Raw genomic sequence first — 20,069 nt, forward strand, 5'->3', positions numbered from 1 at the left:
GACCATTAATGAATGCTATTTCTACACCTAAATGTTATATAACCCTAAACCTAACCTCAGTAGCCACTAGAAATGCATTTGACGTGTTCAATAAAAAAAAAAAAGTCTTGTGGGGACCAGAAAATCATCCCCACATGATCAAAACAGTCAGAGATTACAATCACTGTGGGGATTATCCTCGGGGTTCCCCACCAAGCTATAAAACATGCCCACACACACACCAACTAGCAAGTTACGTCACATTCTCAATAGTTTGTCGCGTGGTAGCTTTTCAACACTTTACATTGTTACACATCACCTTTGTTTAAAATGTATGTTATATTGTAGGTCAGTGCTGGAGAAAACCTGACAAATGCTTGTCTTTCTTGTCATTGCTGAGTGTAAGGTCAATTCATAGATAGGAAAGTTGTGAAGGTGAAGAGGACTGGAGGAGTACGTCATTCAAAAGTCGCTTGTCGCTGTGTCATCGTGTCAATCATGCCTCCTTTTCACTGCTTCAGTCAAACCGCAGAAGCTATTCTGTCATTCATTTTTAATGAGAAGTTACCTGGGGCTGTCGGGGATCCCTGATAATTCCAGCTGGATCGAAAATTTATAACGTGTGATTTAATAGAACGCAGTTGCGTAAGGGGAAGTCATGTGTTTGAGCCAAAAATTTGTGAATGGAGTAATTTATCCACACTTTGCGACAAAAATCGTTCATTTACTACATACTCATTTATATTTCAGTCACATATACACCTGTACCTGCCAATCATGTGGAAGCAGCACAATGCAGATAAAAAGGGAGCTTCGGTTCATGGTCACATCTATGACGAACATGAAATATGTGATCTCAGTGACTTAGACTGTGGCATGCTTGTTGCTGCCAGATGGGCTGACTTGGATATTTCAGCAAGTGCTGATCTCCTGAGATTTTCCCTCACAACAGTCTCTAGACAGAATGCTGTGAAAAACAAGACATCGAGCAGTTCTGCAGATGGAAATGCCTCGCTGATGAGAGAGGTCAGAGGAAAATGGCCAGACTGCTGAGATGATGTGAGGTCTACAGTAAGTCTTTACATCCGCGGTGAGCAGAAAATCAATATCAGAACACAAAGCGAAGGCTTCCAGACCGGTACGTTGGGCTCGGATTTACGAAAAAAAAAAAAAATAAATACCCAGTGGACAGTGGAAAAGCATCATCTTCTTCCTGTCTGCTTCTGCTCTTTTGTGGTCTTCTGCTGTTGAAGCCCACCCACTACACATACACACCAAAGCTACACAGGTTTTGTTTTTGCAAGTTTGAGTTTTCTGTTAAACCACAAACCACGCTTGTTCCAGACAAAAGACAAGAAATAATGGCTTTATGCATTGTGCTTCAAATGTCACTTACTATTTAACTACGTTCTTTATTTACAATTTTAAAACTGTTCAACCGTGAAGCCTTTTGTTTATGTGATTTCTATCATAGTCGGAATAATGATATCAGATTTTGCTCCAGATTTTCACTAGAATTATGCTGTTAGTTGTGGAGGTTTAACTCGTTTTGTTGGACAACACAAGAGCACAGTAACATAAAATTTCATTGGATATTTTAATACTGTAATAATTGGCCCACTCAGTGGCGGTTGTCGGTTAGCAGTTAAGGATAAAGTTCTGGCTTATCGATCAAAACACAGCCTTTTTACCACAAAATGGAATTTGCGCCTGGTTTTGTTGTGTTCGTATTCAACATTGAATTTCTGCCATGTCACACTCCACAGTGGTGGTTAATATGAAGCTCATATGGGAGTAGACACTTTCTTATTAAACTTCATAGTTTTTCTGTTTTTTTTTTTTGTTTTTTTTAGTATTTCTGTTTTTACCGAGCCTACTGGAAAAATATACACTATATTGCCAAATGTTTTGGGACGTCTGCTTTTACATGCACGTGAATGTAATATGGAGTCGGTCCACCCTTTGCAGCTATAACAGCTCCAACTCTTCTGGGAAGGCTTTCCACCAGGTTTAGGAGTGTGTTTATGGGAATTTTTGACCATTCCTCTAGAAGCGCATTTGTGAGGTCAGGTACTGATGTTGGACGAGAAGGTCTGGCTTGCAGTCTCCTCTCTAATTCATCACAAAGGTGTTCTATCGGGGCCAGTCAAGTTCCTCCACACCAAACTCGCTCATCCATGTCTTTATGGACCTTGCTTTGTGCACTGGTACACAGTCAAGCTGGAACAGGAAGGGGTCATCCCCAAACTATTCCCACAAAGTTGGGAGCATAAAATTGTCCAAATGTCTTGGTATGCTGAAGCAATAAGAGTTCATTTCACTGGAAATAAGGGGCTAAGCCCAACCCCTGAATTCAATGATTTGGAGGGGTGTTCCAAAACTATTGGCAATATAGTTTATTCATAGAAAAGTTCTAAAAAACCAAAAATTTTTTCACACAAATATTTTGAGCTTTAAAGTAAATGGTGATATCAAACCCATTTCTGCTTTCTGAGATGCCCCAAGTGAGGCTAAAATTCAAAGCTGTTAAAATTCTGTCGAAGGTTATCCCACAAATGGAAAAACGCGTGCCTCACACTAATAGCCAACAGGGTCCTGACTCATTTCATATCATATCTTGTTGTGATAAAATAATTCATACTGATTGAAAGTGTTCCATAAGTCGACTGGTAGAAAGGTTTAAACTTACAACAATTTTTTAGATTTGGGTTTGTCACACAAGACAAACACAGCAAACTGTTAGCATATAAGTTAATAAGTTAAACAGTTCAGTCAGGTTAGCCATGCACATGACTGGAATGCACCGTCAGTATGGCTGGGAAAAAATGGTGTTTCCGGTTAGATTCCGGTTTATGACTAACATGAATTTTAAGTGTAATGTGGATGTCAGAGTATCATATTTGGAGATTAGACAGACTTAAACCTAATCACTTATTCAGTTAGGTGTTGATTAATTCATTACAATTTGTTATCATTTCTATACTAACAACTTACACACTTCTTATTAGAAGATTTCCATGTAGAAGAAACCAGCATTTATGGAAGGAGTCTCCAATATCAGGAAAAGTTTTCAGATATGGAGAAGTCTTCAGGACAGAGGATGTTATGATTGCTTTTTTTCCCCCTGTAATATGACAAGCAATTTTTTTAGGCTTAATAATTACAAGAGCACAAGGCTGGTGAGTGAACCGAATGGATGTTTCTTAGCTTAGTGTTAAAAAATGATCTGGCTATGAAAGAAGTAAGAAATAAAACAATCGAATGCATGTTTTAACTGGAAAATGATCAACTTTCTGAAGTGCTAACACTAACCCACCATGTCGTGAATAACTTTCCTACCATTTTATAATATTCATAATATTCATATTCATTTCATAATAATAACAATAACAAAAGTTACATGACTTATTACAGAACCTTTAGTCATGATTAGTTTCTGTTTCTTGAGTCATGAGTCATGTGATTTATGCTTTTATCCCCAAATATGCTGTATAGATTTGTTGATGTGCTTTTGGTTTGATTAGTCAGTCTCTTCAAGTCTCAGCACCGGGTAAAATCCCCAAGCAGCAGTTTGGTGTGTTGGACTTTTAGCTGAAGTGCGTGCGAAATCCGTGCAAGCTTACACTATTTTGTGCCAATGTGTAGTAGAGACTTAGGGGTTATGGTCAGGGGTTAGGGTTAGGGTTGGCGACGTTCCAACAAAAAGAAGTGCACTTCAGTTCAGCCGGAAGCGTGGAATATTGAACACTTCATGCACTCAACCCCCACAACATTGCTTACGAAGAGGAAAAGGAGTGGGGCTACCAGGCTACCAGGCCCTGACACTGGATGAGGAAAATTATTCAAGATGGCTGACGACACATTTCGGTGGATCTTATCTTTCGGTTAGTAAAATACATTAGTGCTCCTTATGAGATGATACGACTCTTCTAAAATTCATACACTAGACCGTAAAGTCCATAGTGCATAGAGTGAGTGCGTAGTATGTCATTTGGGACGCAGCTACAGGTTCAACTTCATATAAATAAGTCTAGATTTTACTTACTATAGCTCAGGGACATTTGTGACTAATATATACAAGACAAAAACACAAACCAACAAATCACAGTAAACACTGGACAGATTCCAAAGCGGAATCCCGTTAACACCAAAACGACCAACAACAAGCATGTTATTGCTAATGATTTTCTGTGAAAGCGAAGCTAAAAATAGTACTAACAAGCACTTGTACACACAAGCCGCCTACACGGTTGCTTACTTTCAGTTACATCTCTTCTGCCATCGCTCCGTAACTCTATCTCCTCTCTAATTCTAGCCTTTACCCTCTTCCTGTTCATTAGGCAGCATCTCCATGCTCTCTTCTGTTATTCCCTTCATCCTGCCCTCCTGCTGTGCAGGAGGAGTGATAGTGCTGATTATGTCTGCAAACTACAGCTGTGTGGGATCAAAATAGAAGCCGAGGGGTGTGTGATTAACGGTCGCACTCATCAAACGCTGACACGAGAGAGAGAGAGAGAGAGAGAGAGAGAGAGAGAGAGAGGGAGGGAAAGAAAGGGAGAGAGAGGGAAAAAGAGAGAGTGAGACCAGTGACAATGAGCAATAAGCACCATCTGCTCTCCATCACTCCTGTTCAAGTATAAGCATCAGCAGCAGAGATGGAGAGAGAGAGAGACAGAGAGAGAGAGAGAGAGAGAGAGAAGGATGAATGATAAGGGATGGTGAGCATATGGAGTTGGCAGCTCTCTGTGTCTCTGTGTTGTAAGTGACAACCAGGCACACATATGTCTGGCTCACACACACACACACACACACACACACACATCTGCTCTCTTCTTCAGTCTCGTAAACCTTTTCATTTTCATGAGTACTGAAATGAGGAACCCTATTAGCACAATTCCCGATCACAATGATGACATCACAGGGTGAAATTTAAAGAAACACTCTCTCTATTTCACCTCGAACCGTCACTGGTGCACAACGTAGCTGCCCAGTGCTCCCACTCTTGCTGCTTGCTCTCATTTAATGTCAGTGATCCAAGACTTAACATCTGCACAAGAGGGATCTCTGTTGACGCATCTCCAAAGTGAATCATCTGACACGTATGAGGAGTTATGAGCACGGACTCATTGACTAAAGTTCGTTCTATAGTCAATGTCGAATTGTGTAAGACTTTTCATATGTCGCTTTAGGTTTAATGAAACTTTATCACTATAATATTACTTTGTATGAAGTGTAGCAGTCACATGTATTCCATTATTTTTGGATGTTATTGAGGCATGGCAGCTCAACTCCTGGTTAGTTGCGCTGGAAATCCCTCCCAGAAACCACTGAGGTAATCTGAGGAAGTCTGACCAGTAACCTATAAGGAGCTGTTGATGGACACGAGCTTCCAGTCAAAAATGATACATAGATTTATATATTTATTTGAGTTATTTCTTTCCATTATTGCTAGCAAAGCTTGTTGTTTGAGCTGTTTGGAGCTGCTGATCCGTTCTTTATGGTCCTGTTACTATGGAATTAGTCCGATTTCTGGAACTTAGTGTTCCATACAGTGGAACCTTGTCATACGAATTTAATCCATTCTGGAGGTGAGTTCTTATGTGTATTGCGAAACGAATTTTCCCCATAAATGTAAATATAAATAATGTAAATGCAGATAATCCGTTCCAGCCACCCAAAAATATGACCAATATCACCAATACGAAGCGTATGTAAACTGTATGGCTGCTTACAAAGAACTAACCCAAGCAAAGCATTCCATGTCGAGGCTCCTCACAGGAAGTCGTGCCACTAAGCTGGAGCTAAAAATAGAACAGACCACCTACGCCAATCTGTCAACAAAAAACGTGTGAAAAATCACTTGAACGTATGCCGAAAGCAACGTTGGTATTGTGGGTTGACACGAAACAGCTTTCACTAACTGAAAAAATAATTGTACAAATTGTACAAAAGGCCAACTGAGAGAGTGATGGAGACTTGATGACACACAACATACGCAAAATGGTCAATGGATGATTTATTAAGATGTGATACATTTTCAATGCTCACATGTATTACCTGCCACATGCTTCTAATAAAACACACCCCATGAGGCTCGGTGAGAAAAGATTAAAGAGGTACATAAGGGGAAGGAGAAAAGGAAGTAGAGAAGCCTCCTGCCAAATAAAGTGTCCATTTCTCCACTCCAGTGCCATAGTGGAAAATAGTGCAAACGCAACCTGAAAGCTTTGACCCTCTTCTTACAGATTACATTTCCTTGAATAACATACAGTAGATGGAGATGAGGATATGGTTTAGACTGACAGAGGTGGAGCTAAGATAAAGATCTAATGCCTTCCTGTCTTTCTTGTAACCGGCAAATAAAGTACAGATTTCGGTTTCTGGCTGGTTTGCAGTCACTGATCTCAAATTAGGAGACCAAACTGTGTTAAGGCAACAGCAGCAGCAACAACAACAACAACCAATGTTTAGTTTTCACAAGATGGCTGCCAAGATAACATTCCAGTGTTTACCTACATTTCCATTCACATCTCCAGCAAATCCCACATTGGGAAGGTATTGGCGAACTATTTTTGGAAAAGAATTTGCGTAAAACTGGAAGGACTTCCCTGACTTGTTAGCTACATTAGCAGCATATGTCCAGCGAAACCCAGACGGAGCGGCACGGCATGCTCAATTCACATCATGATGATGTCACATCTTTTGATACCCGGGAATCAGCCATTCTTAACTATAACCATCTTTATCCATTGCAATCGTGCCATTTGAGAAGTGGATTCGGCTCAAGTTTTCCTTCACACGACTTTCCTCCCGTGATTAATCAACATAACCTACTTTTGCTGTTTATCCAGGTTGTGCACAGCTGACCAGAGCCAGCAGATACTCCAACTCATTTTGAGGCAAACAAGTTACAAGACTTTTGTGTCTTATTTAATATTTAAACAGCTTCATTGAGATGAAGTAACTAATTACTCATTGAAGAAAAATGATCTACACACACACACACACACACACACACATATACACACACATACACACAGACTCCCAGATGAGCAGCTCATTCACAAAACACACAAACACAGACGCAGTATTTTCCCACAGAACCCCACATTCCCATAGCCTAATCCCCCCGGCCATGCCTTATTATTTCTTTCTCCCCCTCTCTATTTCTCTCTCTTTCTCTCTCTGTCAGCTGTGCCGGAAGTAGCTCTGAGTGCTGGATAATGCATTACGCTCTCTCCCCATATTTCTCCAACAGATCTCCAACACAGAAACCAGCCAGCACTTTGAGAGCCAATATATAACCCCATATTACACATTTCATTTTTCCTTGGGTAATTGTGGTGCGCAACTACCTTAAATTAGCTTCCTGAAATGGCAAGTGCGAATATAGATACCGTGTCTGTGAGTCAAGCAGTCCATGAAGCAAACAACAACAAAAAAAAACCCCACAACAGGTAGAGAAGAAATACAAAAGGTGAAAATGCATATTCCAGAAATTGCTGACAGCAAAATTTGAGTAAAATCTGGTCTGTATTTCCAGAACACCAGACAAAATCTTATTACCGTGATAATGATGGTACGTGGCCGGCTGTCCACCTCGCTATCAAATGATTGCAGGACCTCCAGGGATATCTGTTCCTGGCGCTCCGAGCAGGTCCGTGCACAGTTGGCTCTCATCAACGAGCGAAGAGCCTGAAGCTGCACCACACTAGCCGTGCAACCCATGTCTGGTATACCAGCCTCCTTTCCTGCAAGAGCTTTACAAGATGCACCCAAATGGAGGCTGGGATACTAGTGAAACCAGTCCCCAGGATGAACCAGAATGGACAGTGCTTCTAGGATGCACACCAGTGGGGACAAGTCGAGGATACACCTCAGAGGAGCCCAGCTCGGGATGTTCTTCCAGTGGAGGTCTTTTTTAAGATTCTGGGTTAACTCAAATGTAGACCAGTCAGTGGAGATCCTTCTACAAGATCTTGACTAGAAGATGCACCGTAATGGATAGCAAGACTCAGGACACTATAGACCAGCACCCCATTGAGGATGTCCCTCAATGGAGGCCATTCTCACACTCCAGCTTGGGAAGGTAGCACCATCACAGGACCGTCCATCATTGTCTGAGCCAAAAAACATGTTCCTTTAACACTAAGTAAAACAAGCCTCAATCATGAGTCTCCAGAAAAGTCTGGAAGTCCAGATCTTGCAGCTTTTCCCTCCACTGGTTTCTTGAAGCTGAGCTTGAGCCTGTGGCTTCCACAGACACGCACACACTCCCTCTCTCTTGCTCCCTCTCTCTCTCACACACACACATGCACACACACACACACACACACTCAGCCACTGGCAGAGTGGAGTCGAGGAGGAGACACTGGCAGCCTTGTCTCATGCAAATCTGCCTACACTGCAGCTGTGCACAACTGGATCTTCCAATCACAGACCACCCTTGCGATCAGCTGACTGGATCAAATAGCCAAAACACACCAAACATACACTCGCTGTCCCAGAGCCACCACTTTTCCTTACCTCTCCTTCTTCCAAACTGCGCTCGCTCCGTCTCGGAGACGTGTAAACACTTACAAATGTTTGTGATTGCTCGAGAAACGTCTCGTATCGCATGGAAAAAATGAGCAGCAGAACCAAAAGTATTCTCAGGCACTCTAAGTGAAGCTTGTGAGTCTGTATGTTAATCCGTCACAGAAGCTACGTCATTTTTTACAGGTTTACTGCCAAATCCTGGCAGGCATCCTTGTCTTTCTTTCCTGTAGCTTGCTTCAAATTGGAGTGCTCTAAAATACGGCAATAAATCCGCAAAATCTTGGTACCACACGGTACTAAATATAGATATCCCACTGATGCAATAAACTTCCATGCATCAGCATTAAACTCTGACCGCAAAACAAAAGTTATAATGGGATAGCGGGCAGGGGAAAAAAAAAAGAGAAAGCATGAACGGTTGCACGATCAAGTGTAATGGAAGCACAAACGCTCTAATCGCTTGCTTCCCTGAAAGCAGAAACCAAGTGTTCACAGTTGCAAGCAACTTACAGTAATTCACAAAACCTGTGTTCATTTACTGAAAAATGGAGCATGGATCTCTTGTGTAAGTGTCGTGCGTGCACTTCTCCCAAATCTCTGACCTTCTGGATACACTCTGGATAAAAACCAGTCTGACAAACTGTAGGCATCTGTATAGTGTTAGTTACTGTACAGTTGCAAATAATAAACAAAAAAGAAGTTCAGATCTTTCCAAATATACCACAAAGCAGGATAAAGAAAAAGTAAACGAGAATAACGGACATTTACCAAAGCCACATGTCTATTCTGACGAATTCCACTGGCTTAAAAAAAAAAAAAATACTGGACAATATTATTCCCCTGGCTTGGCAATACATACTAAACTGCCTCCTGTCCTTGTGTGACAAATTACTGAGCCTGTTTTCAATTTTAAAATTGTTTCTAAATATTAATATAAGACATGCTTCCCTCTAAAAAGAAAATTCAACAAAAATCTTACTTTATTTTATAGTAATCATAAATACTATATTTTTTAACTTTTCCAAAACTTTGTCCAAGTGCTCCTTAGGCATGCACACTCATAGAACCTTCCAGAAACAGATCACATGACACTTTGATTTTAACTAATTTCTAATGATAGTCTAGTGACTTCTTGTAGATTGGATTCCACAGCAAAGAGGTAAAACTTATATAACCACAAATGTACATTTTTTAATCATTTTGCAAGCTTATGCAAGCCAGTGTATATAATTAAAACGTACCAAATAAGAATCTCATGCAGACTATACAGTTATCTAATGTTTTGCACGGAATTTCAAGCCCTGTTCTTATTACAGTTCGCATTGAATCCTGTTCAGCACGGAAATGTTCTGAATGCTGATCCAAACAAACTGAACTACAAAGATAAACCCATCAATAAGCATTTAGTATGAATGAAAGTAGTTTTATAGCCAGCTGACATGTGTCGATATCCAGCAATGCAGACTTTGCTGAATGTGGTTAGACTCTGTTCCAGGTCCTCGGGTGCCTGACTGTCTCTCCCTATTAAAAATTGATTGATGCTGTCATGAGGTGCATGATGATGTCTGGATCTGGTACAATTTAATTAGAGGATACAGCAGAGCCAAAGTGATACAAGGAGCCCATAGTGTCATCAATTAATCCTGTTTTACCTGCATGGATCTCTGTGTGGTTTGAGAAGTAGATGACTGGCCTTCGTCTGAAAAGCGATCCCGATTTTCTTTGAGCGCTGACTTGACACTAATTTTAAAAAATACATGCTTGGAAATCACAACCTCAAATCACAAATACAAAGAATAAAAATAAAAACATTTAAAAAATAAAAGAAAAAATATATAAATAAAAAAAGAGGTAAAACTGTGGGAACTGAAGATTAATTAATAAAAAAGCTTGGAAATCACAACCTCAAATCACACACACACACAAAATTAAAAATAAAAACATTTAAAAATAAAATAAAAATATAATTTAAAAAAAAACTGAACTGAAAATTAATTAACAAAAATTATTTAAAAATAAAATTATTTTTTATGTTTTAAAATGATATAATTAAAAATATTTATGTTTAATTTCTTAAAATGATGCATTATTTTTCCATCTAAATTATTTTATACTACTCTGGTTGTCTGCCATTCACTGCTTTAAAAATACTTGCCAGCTCATATACTATAAATAATACCCCTAACACTGATGGAATTACTCTGACTTTTTTTTTTAGTTCTCCATCTATTAACCACAGTGGTCTTTTCACTTTACGTTAATGGTTTTCTACGTCACCCAGAACGCCTTTCGAGGACCTACTCATAATGGTGCTAATGGGATTTATCCTTCACTTCATCTCTACCTAAAGAGAGCTTTTCAGTCTTGTCTATTTAGTCTCCACTCTTTCTATACTAGAATTCTCATGAATGTGATGCTGACCGTTGCTCTTTAAGGAGACTGAGATCTGAGATTGAGATTATTTTCCTATTAAAATTTGCTGTAAATGTGCAAGCTGTGTGATACAAGTGCTAACTTCTCACAGGAAGTTAGAAGAAGAAAAAAAAAAAAACCCCCAGCACCAACCAACAAAACACTATTAGATTCGCTAAACAGATGACTGGTTAGTGCTTTAGTTTTCCTTTAAAGCTGTGCCGGATCCCAGAGGCCTTGGAAAAGGCATAAAAATATAACATGTTTCAGATTTCTTTGATTGCAGTTCTGTTTCTTCAGTTCACACACAAATATCCTTTATTACATTTTCCCTGTTTAAATATCAAACAGTTGTACTCGCTCTAGAGTATACGCTAAAAAGATCTCTGTATAGCACAGAGAGCTGAATTCTACTATACTGGAGATTTCAAATGGCTAATCCTATTAACACCCAGCATAAAAGCAGAGCCATTTTAAGCATCTAAAGCACCAGAACATACAGCTTAGAAATGAGATATTTAACCGGAAACCAATTTGTCACATTTCTTTAGCTTCTCCTCGATATCAGGAAGCACAGAGCTGTCAGTTGGGCATTGTTAGGATGTCGACACGGCTGCTAAGAAGAAGCTGATTCGTCTGATGCATGTAATGCATTGTGTACCGGATTAGCTGAAAATATACACAGACTGATGATGGATGCAGTGCGAGTTACACCAAACTGGGAAGATATTCCATCTTTTGAGCACTTCCTGCACGGTTCATCTAGTGTTTCATCTAGAATCAAGTTACTGGCTTTTAAAGCTTTTAACACATTCAGTACTTTCGTGCATCTTGAAACGCCTGAGATAATTATTATTATTATTATTATTAAGTACTGCTCTGCTTAAAAGTCCCAAGAAAATGGGCCTCCTGTTTTTTATGCTCCACATAACTGGAAGATATTTTTTCTACCCTCAATAAAAATCTATTAAAAATATCTCCCCCGTCCAATTTAGTCACCTGCCAATTTTCACCCTCCAGCCATCTCTCCCCTATAATACAACATCAGCTCGATTGCCACAATTCCAATGAAGGTGAACACAACTTGTACTCAGGTCTGCACTTCCTCAAGTACCTTGTGCATGACATCAATAGTTTCCACTACACATACTGTATATAGCATGACTGGCAGGGGAACATTGCGGCAAACAGAAAAAACGATGAGACACCTTACTGCCCATAATAGCACCTAAATAATAGCACCACAAGAAAAAAGGTGCAATATAGTCATTATGGTTGTGTTGTCTATGTGAATTTGTCATAACCTAGGATGAAATCTGAAATGAGACCACTGAGAAACAATTACTATCAGATTCGAACCACATCAAATGTATTCTGTGTGAAAACTCTGAAGCCTCTGAGACACATGAAGCCAGCCAACTGAGTATCAGGGTATTCCCTCAAGACTCCAAAGACTCATATGATTGGCTAGAGGCACTGTGATTGACAGGAGTGGAAATGGGCATTGGTGGTTACTTTAGGATACAAACAAAAAATAAAAAATATCTTTTAATATTTCATGTGTCAATGTGTCACTACTAGAGACCCCCAACACCTGAGTACTAACCCACTTTCGGGTTTGCAAACTCATCTGATTTCCTCACTTCCTTATTCAGTTGTTAAGGCTCTGAGGTTGTTGATTAGAGGATCGGGGTTCAAGCCCCAGCACAACTGTTGGCCAAGTCCCTGAACCATCCCCTGCTCGAGGGGCACTGTATCATAGCTGCCCCTGCACTCTGTCCTCAACTTCCTCAGCTGGGATATGCGAAGAAAAGAATTCCACTGTGTTGTAATGTACACTATATTGCCAGATGTTTTGGGACATCCGCCTTGAATGTAATTTGAAGTTGTCCCGCCCTTTCCACAAGGTTTAGGAGTTTGTTTATGGGAATTTTTGACCTTTTCTCTAGAACACATTGGTGAAGTCAGGCACTGATGTTGTATGAGAAGGCCTGGCTCGCAGTCTCAGCTCTAATTCATCCCAAAGGTGTTCTCTGTGGTTGAGGTCAGGACTCTGTGCAGGCCAGTCAAGTTCCTCCACACCAAACTCACTCATCCATGTCTTTATGAACCTTGGTTTATGCACTGGTGTACAGTCATGTTGGAACAGGAAGGGGTCATCCCCATACTGTTCCTATAAAGTTGGGAGCATGAAATTGCCTTGGTATGCTGAAGCATTAAGAGTTCCTTTCACTGGAACTCAACCCCTGAAAAACAACACCTGAATTCAATATAGTGTATATGTGTGGCAATAATAAAGGTTTCATGCCCTCAATTCTTCTTCTTATTCAAAGACACTTTCCTTCTTTATCATCAGCTGTTCTAAACCGTTTGGACATTCTGGTCTTTTGAATCTATGATTGTTTTTTTCCCTGCCACTTTGGATTAGTTTAGCATTTGTGTGCCTTGTCTCTCCTCTTCTGTTTTTCTGACTACAATTTGTTGTCATTTTTGTTCAAATTCTCTCTCACTGTATGATCATTACATTAGCATCTGGTTAACTTTTTAGCTGATGTCTATTTGCATAGTAGAGTCAGAGGAGCCAGAGTCTGGTACAAAAATATGCTGTCATATACTAATGACATAATGATACTAGATACATCATAAATATTCCCCTTAGAGCTACCACTAACAAATATATGTAATAGTTTATCCATCCACAGCTTATCAGGCTCAGTGTTGCTAGGTTGCCCAAGGCAGGGTACACCCTGAACAGGATGCCAGTCTGGCATCACAGGGCACAATTAAACACACATTCACACACCCATTCACACAATTTAGAGATACCAATCAGCCTACAATGCATATCTTTGGACTCGAGGAGGAAACCGGAGTACCTTAAGGAAAACCCTTGTACATGTAAACTACACACACACATGGCAGAAGCATGCATGCTAACTGACTTTAGTTTATTCATTTATTAATATTCAGTAATCGCTTAATCCTGGTCAGGATCTTGGTGGGCAGAGCAACAGAGCAGAGCAATAAACAGAATCAGATTTTGGACCCTGAGGCTGTGTGAGGCAGGAGGGAAAGTACCTGCTGTGCCACTGTTGCCCTATCACGAATTAAACATCGGAACAAACCTGACAGCTTTACCTCATAGAAAACTGGAAATGGAAATGAAAAGCTTAGTTTAATCTGATTCAGGAAAGCAAAGCAACAACCACTGACAGAGCTTTAAAAAGAAATGAAGTGAATTAACCCTACAGTGACATCAGAGAGTAAACAAGGGCTAAGTGAGCACTTCCTGTAAATAACTAACATTCCAAAGCTTTAATGTAGAACATTCAACGCTGAGCGACTTCCTTTTTTACCATAAAAGCTTCTTTTTTTTCAAGGAACACTAACTACTCTTGCCCTCCAGACCTGCCTGATTCACTTCTTCTACTTGGAGATTCTGCACTTTGTGACTCACTTGGTGCTCATGTGTACGGTGGCACACAGACACCACACTGACTGCATTTACAGGAAACGGTTTACTCCCAAGCCTCAACCTTTCGCGAGTGGATTATCTGACCTGGACACTATAAACTTGACCTGCTGAGCATAAATACTGCCGTGTATTATAAATACGGAAAAATGGTTTAAACACAATTAATACTGTGTGTGCACTTCGTGTAAACTTCTATAAATCATTATAAGAGCAATGCTTGATACCTTGATATCTGATGTCGTGAGGTCTGAGGTAAAGGGTTTTAAATTTGAGTCTGGTTTCTGTCCTCGTGTCATCTCAGTCGTGCTGTTGTTCCTCGCTGCTGTCTCCTCAGGGGTTGATCATTATGGATCTGGATTTATGTCAATTTATGCTGCTTTGTAATGTCTGTTATTAAAAGCGATATACACTAATCAGGCATAAGATTATGACCTCTAAGAGGTGAAATGAATAACACTGATGATCTCCTCATCATGGCACCTGTTAGTGGGTGGGATATATTAGACAGCAAGTGAACATTTTCTACTCAAATTTGATGTGTTAGAAGCAGGAAAAATGGGCACGTGTAAGGATTTGAGCGAGTTTCACAAGGGCTACATTGTGATGGCTAGACCACTGGATCAGAGCATCTCCAAAACTGCAGCTCTTGTGGGGTGTTCCCGGTCTGCAGTGGTCAGTATCTATCAAAAGTATCCTTTATGTCCTGTAAGTTGCGAGGTGAGGCCAATGGACAGACACACAGCACACCATCAGGGATCTAGTGGAGTCCATGCCTCAATGGGTCAGGGCTGTTTTGGCAGCAAAAGGGGGACCAACACAATATTAGGCAAGTGGTCTTAATGTTATGCCTGATTAGTGTATAGTAATGCAGAAATATTTTGAAATATAATGAAAGTGTTGGCTCTATTATTACCCAGAGAGACAGTGTGTGTGTGTGTGTGGGAAGAGCCTGAACCACTAACACAAGGAAACACAATCTTTCCTGAATACATTCACCTCACTGTAAGATTTCTAATGGCCAGTGAAGGTAATTCGGTTGCTATTAAACAGAGAACACTGAAGCATGTAAACCGTGTCGATTTTATCAGGCTCATCTTTCATTCCTGGTGTCTGTATACGAAAAATTCTCTCACAATCCCGGCACCAGAGACAAAAGATTAGCTCAGACATAGCATTATTGAGCCAGACCTGTGTCTGATGTGGATTTGGTTAACATTTCACAGCTGTGAGCCTCTTGAAGAACCCAACCCCCTCCCCTTGCATCACGCCAAATCTGCACATGCTAATGGAAAAGACGCCAAGCTTAGCTGGCGAGGAAGGAGATGAGCTCGGGCCGTTTTCATCCACGTCTGCTTACCATCACAGTTTCCTCTCGCGTGTTCGGGCTGTTCTGTTAGTAAAAAGGTTCTTTAGTGATTTCAGAGTGGATCGGTTTGATGAACCCCAAATGAAACCGAGCAGGAAACATTGGGCTGTTGCTATGGAGACGGCTGCCGAGTGCCGTCAATCAAAACTCTGTGTCCTATTCACCACCTGGTCTAGGAAAATGATGGATTACCGAGGGCAAGCCGAGGTCACACACACACACACACACACAAGCAGGCGAGACACACAGACTGCGGAGACTGAAATATAAAAATAATGTAAGGGCTTTTAAATGATGAGAAATGACGACTGAGAGAGACGACTGCAGCGATCGATTGTGTTTCTTGCAAAAAGTTTTGGCTTAGATGAGCAGCCACAAGACCGATACGTCACACTGCACAATCTGAAGCTTCAGAAAGCATCTAAACTGCTTATCTGTAGCAACGATATCTAAAGAAATAGCATGCATAATACAGACTATATTACACAACACATGCACTCAGCGTCCACTTTAATAGGAACACCTAATGCTTGAAAAGCTTTTGGCTTGCATCTCTATGACGGTATGCATTGTGCTGCTGTCACACGATTGGCTGATGGGTGTACAGGTGTTCCTTTTAAAGTGGACAGTAATTATATAGAGTTTTAGCTTTTCGATCACTTTCACAAAATGTTTTTGCTTGTAACCTCTTTCAAGTTTTAACATTTTATCTCCCAGCTTTAAATGACCAGCACTTACTATCACTCATGTCAGAGCAAGCAGAGTGACTATCTCTCGCACACACATCCAAACATCTGTGAAAACACTACGAGCGTATGGCAGGAGAGTAGGTTAGTGTGGTGTGTGTTTGTGAGTGCAAAAACCTCAACTTACAGGATATCGCACTCACAAAATTTCTGAGAAGCAGAAAGACACAGTGCAATAAACAATAACAAAGCGCTGATAAGAAGGTGTTAAGGTGAAGTACACAAACACTAGGAACAGTGAACACACCTTTCAGACTGAATTATTCTGAATTATTCTGAATGCATGTAGCTGATCTGCAGGGATACGTTACAGAGGTAGGAGTGAGTTTCGTATGTAGCCTTGTGCTCTATTTCCAGGATACTGCTTAAAATAATCGCACCGGACGGAAATAAACACTTGGAAGCGGCTGTTAGAGCAAAATCGTTACTAACAAGGTGATCTGGGACCCAACCTGACACGAGGAGGGGATCCTGTTAACACACCAGAGTTGATTCTTTCCTCTAACAACACACGGTTTTATTCCTCTTATTCCTCAACACCTTCTAAACCTTAACAATTCGATTGCTACTCCATATCTGAAGTGAGTTATTCATTTAATTTAATTTAATTGGATGCAATGAATGAGGATATGGGGTGCAAGTGTTTAAGATGCAGAAGATAGGGAGAGGCGGAGAGAGATGATTCACTGTGGCGACCCCTGAAGGGAAAAGCCAAAAGAAGAAGAAGAATGTGAAGTGAGTTATTATTTCATTTCTACGTTATTAATGTGCGACACCATATACTTGACATGTACATTCATTTTCATTATGTCCATGAAAGAGTATTATCTCTTCTTATCTTATGCTGAACAGGAAATAAGAATAGAAGTGCTGCTTCTCATCCACTTTGGATAAATGCGCCAAATATTCAGTATAACCTCACTCTTGCTTGTGCGAAATACCTAAATAATATATATTTCAGTCGCCAAATCGCAGCACATCGTTTTCTTATGTATTATAGAAATCCCTATGACCAGCTGCTACTATTGAAACGATCTGTATTGATACACAACTTTATAACTAGATATTTTTCTGCATTGCAAATTAGCACAAATCTATATGCTGTACTCAATCATTTCAATTGTTATGACACTTCGAAGTATAATCTGGACGTTATAAAGGGTCAGGAAGTGTGCACAGGGCAGGGGGAAGTGTGTGAGGTTAGTACACATCTTGTGCCATCTAGTGCTGGCTAATCTATACGACAAGCAGCAACAGCTGTTTGCGATGCTAGTTTTGTGTGAGAGTTTTAGAAAGAGGGGGAGGGCAAATACTTTATGTAAATGTGTAGTTACTTTAAAGCCAAGTGGCATATAGCTAAGTTTTAGGTATTAGGTATCCAGTGTGTGAGTGGGAAATGGTATTTAAATGATATGTACGGTGTGTGTGTGTAAGTGTGTGTGTTGGTGTGTGTTTATACTGAGCTTTTAATGTTGCCTGTAGATGGCAGTGTGACCTTTAGATGCCTTACAGTCCCAGCAAAGCTGGCTCAGCAAGAGTTTGTTTATAAAAGGAAGTTATTAAAGTGTCTTTAGAGAGGAATTAAAAGTCCGGGGGGGGGGTAGAGAAGACGGTGGGGGTGATTTTTACACACAAAATGGAGGATGTCAAAAGCTTCCTCCTTCCTCTTGCGTCTCTCCAGATCAGTGAACTGAGGAGAACCTCTTGTCCGCTAAGCGAGACAGGAGACTCGAAGTAAACATAATTACTGATGACGAATAAAAGGAAAACGAAAGAAGGGCTAGGAAGTGAAATTTCCACTTAAAAAAAAAACAAAAAACAAAAAACAAAAGACACAGGGGTTGATTTGATTATAGAAGACCTGGTTTACATTTTTTCACAGGGGTCCTTGTGCATGTATTATCTTTTGACGGAAAGAAAGAAAGAAAGAAAAGAAAGAAAGAAAGAAAGAAAAGAAAGAAAGAAAGAAAGAAAGAAAGAAAGAAAGAAAGAAAGAAAGAAAGAAAGAAATCACACAAACACCATTCATCCGTCGGCCCACACGCATACAAGCGTTCCTGTCTGACCCCTGAGTCACATGACCCTCGGATTTTACGCCAGTTGTACATCTCTCTGTACCAAAAACACTGTGATTTTCACACCTTCTCATATCTCACCTTAGCGTACAATCATCATTTGTTTCTTTCCGGAAAAAAAAAGTCCCTTTTGGTTTCATTTCTTGTTCCTGTCCTGCAGTTACAGCACTCGCTCTTCTCTCGTTCTTTCTGAACTGAATTTTTCCCCTCGACCTATTATATGATCTCTATTAATTACCTGGATTGAGTACAATAGCCGACAACATAGCCAATGGGAACTGTACTGCTCGAAAAGATATATTAACTGTTTGATACTATAAAAGAACCGCAATCCAGCCACTGCTTGAGTTTATAGGAGCAAAAAATCCAACCAGTGATTTACGACGTTACTTAAACGACATGTGATCTCTTGCCATTCGTCTTGCTAACAAGATCGGAATTGGTTTTCAGAGGTAAATGACTTGCAGTCGCTTGTGTCGAATCTCGTGTAGTAAACAGATCACAAACTTTTTGGTGTCGGTTACATCCTAAACGATGCGAGTTAACTGCTTGCAACCAATCAGCTCCAAGCAATGGATGGAGACGGTGAAAAAGAGGCACGCTTGTTACTAGCAGAGCTTTTGTGTCCTTCTTTGACTCTTGGAATTGGGTAATTAGATCCAGACTGAAAATCAAGCTGACGGCTGCAATTGGGCACATGGCCATTGTTGCTATGAAAGAGTGAACCCAGTGGGGACGGGGAAGGAGAAAAGGAGAAATGCTGAGAAGGCAGTAAGAGAGAGAGAGAGAGAGAGAGAGAGAGAGAGATTTATAAAACAGACTGAAAAAAGATAAAAGCTGAACATGAAGGGGAATGGGGGAATGGGGAATAGAGAGAAAATGAAATACAGAAAGACAGAGAGAGAGAGAGTGTGTGTGTGTGTGTGTTCAGCAGTAGAGGAATAATCAAGAGAATCTGGAAAGTGAACTCTAGTTCCGGAGCAATTCCTCTAGTTTCCAGCCAAATGACTACTAAACACGTCAATCAAACCGTTCTCCCGCTATAAAACTCATGCATTTACCTTCCAGGTACCGTTTATATGACGCATTAATGAAAATATGACAATGAAAATGGCTGACGCTGTGAAAGAAAAGTTGATGCATTAACGTTAAATCAAGTGAAGCCTTTAAAAAAAATATTCGCTGACATTAATAAAGAATGACGTTTTGATTTTTTTTTTTTTTTTTTGTATTTTCATCCATTTTATTTCTAATTTAGTCTTGGCCCCAATTCCCAAGAATTCCCAATATTGCAGCCAGGTCTCCACTATAATACGACAGCTACAAAATAAAGGGAGGGTGAGTGCTAAGAAATACTTCCTGAAGCCAGTCAAGGTGTAACACTCTATCCTCTTTCGTGGACAAGATTGGCAAACGATTGGCTCGTGTTGCTGTGACTGACACGGGTGAAAGTTTACCACCATTACCTCCAAGACACC

At 40.3% G+C, this 20,069-nt stretch overlaps 1 protein-coding gene across 5 annotated transcripts in view; it reads right to left on the minus strand.

Annotated features, from left to right (window-relative positions):
• The window catches only part of dock10 (dedicator of cytokinesis 10), a 98,415-nt gene that overhangs the window by 56,466 nt on the left and 21,880 nt on the right, over positions 1-20,069 (minus strand). For 3 of the 5 annotated variants that reach the window (XM_058418466.1, XM_058418470.1, XM_058418465.1), the window contains exon 1: positions 7,546-8,250. The exons of 1 other annotated variant lie outside the window; for it this stretch is intronic. In XM_058418466.1, the coding sequence (XP_058274449.1) occupies positions 7,546-7,707 (162 nt within the window). In that variant the 5' untranslated portion in view covers positions 7,708-8,250. Of the gene's footprint in view, positions 1-7,545; positions 8,252-20,069 lie in introns of those variants that run through there. One more of the 5 variants, XM_058418469.1, reaches the window with a different exon arrangement.

The sequence above is a fragment of the Hemibagrus wyckioides genome, linkage group LG20 (assembly GCF_019097595.1).
Source record: "Hemibagrus wyckioides isolate EC202008001 linkage group LG20, SWU_Hwy_1.0, whole genome shotgun sequence".
Taxonomy (NCBI): domain Eukaryota; kingdom Metazoa; phylum Chordata; class Actinopteri; order Siluriformes; family Bagridae; genus Hemibagrus; species Hemibagrus wyckioides.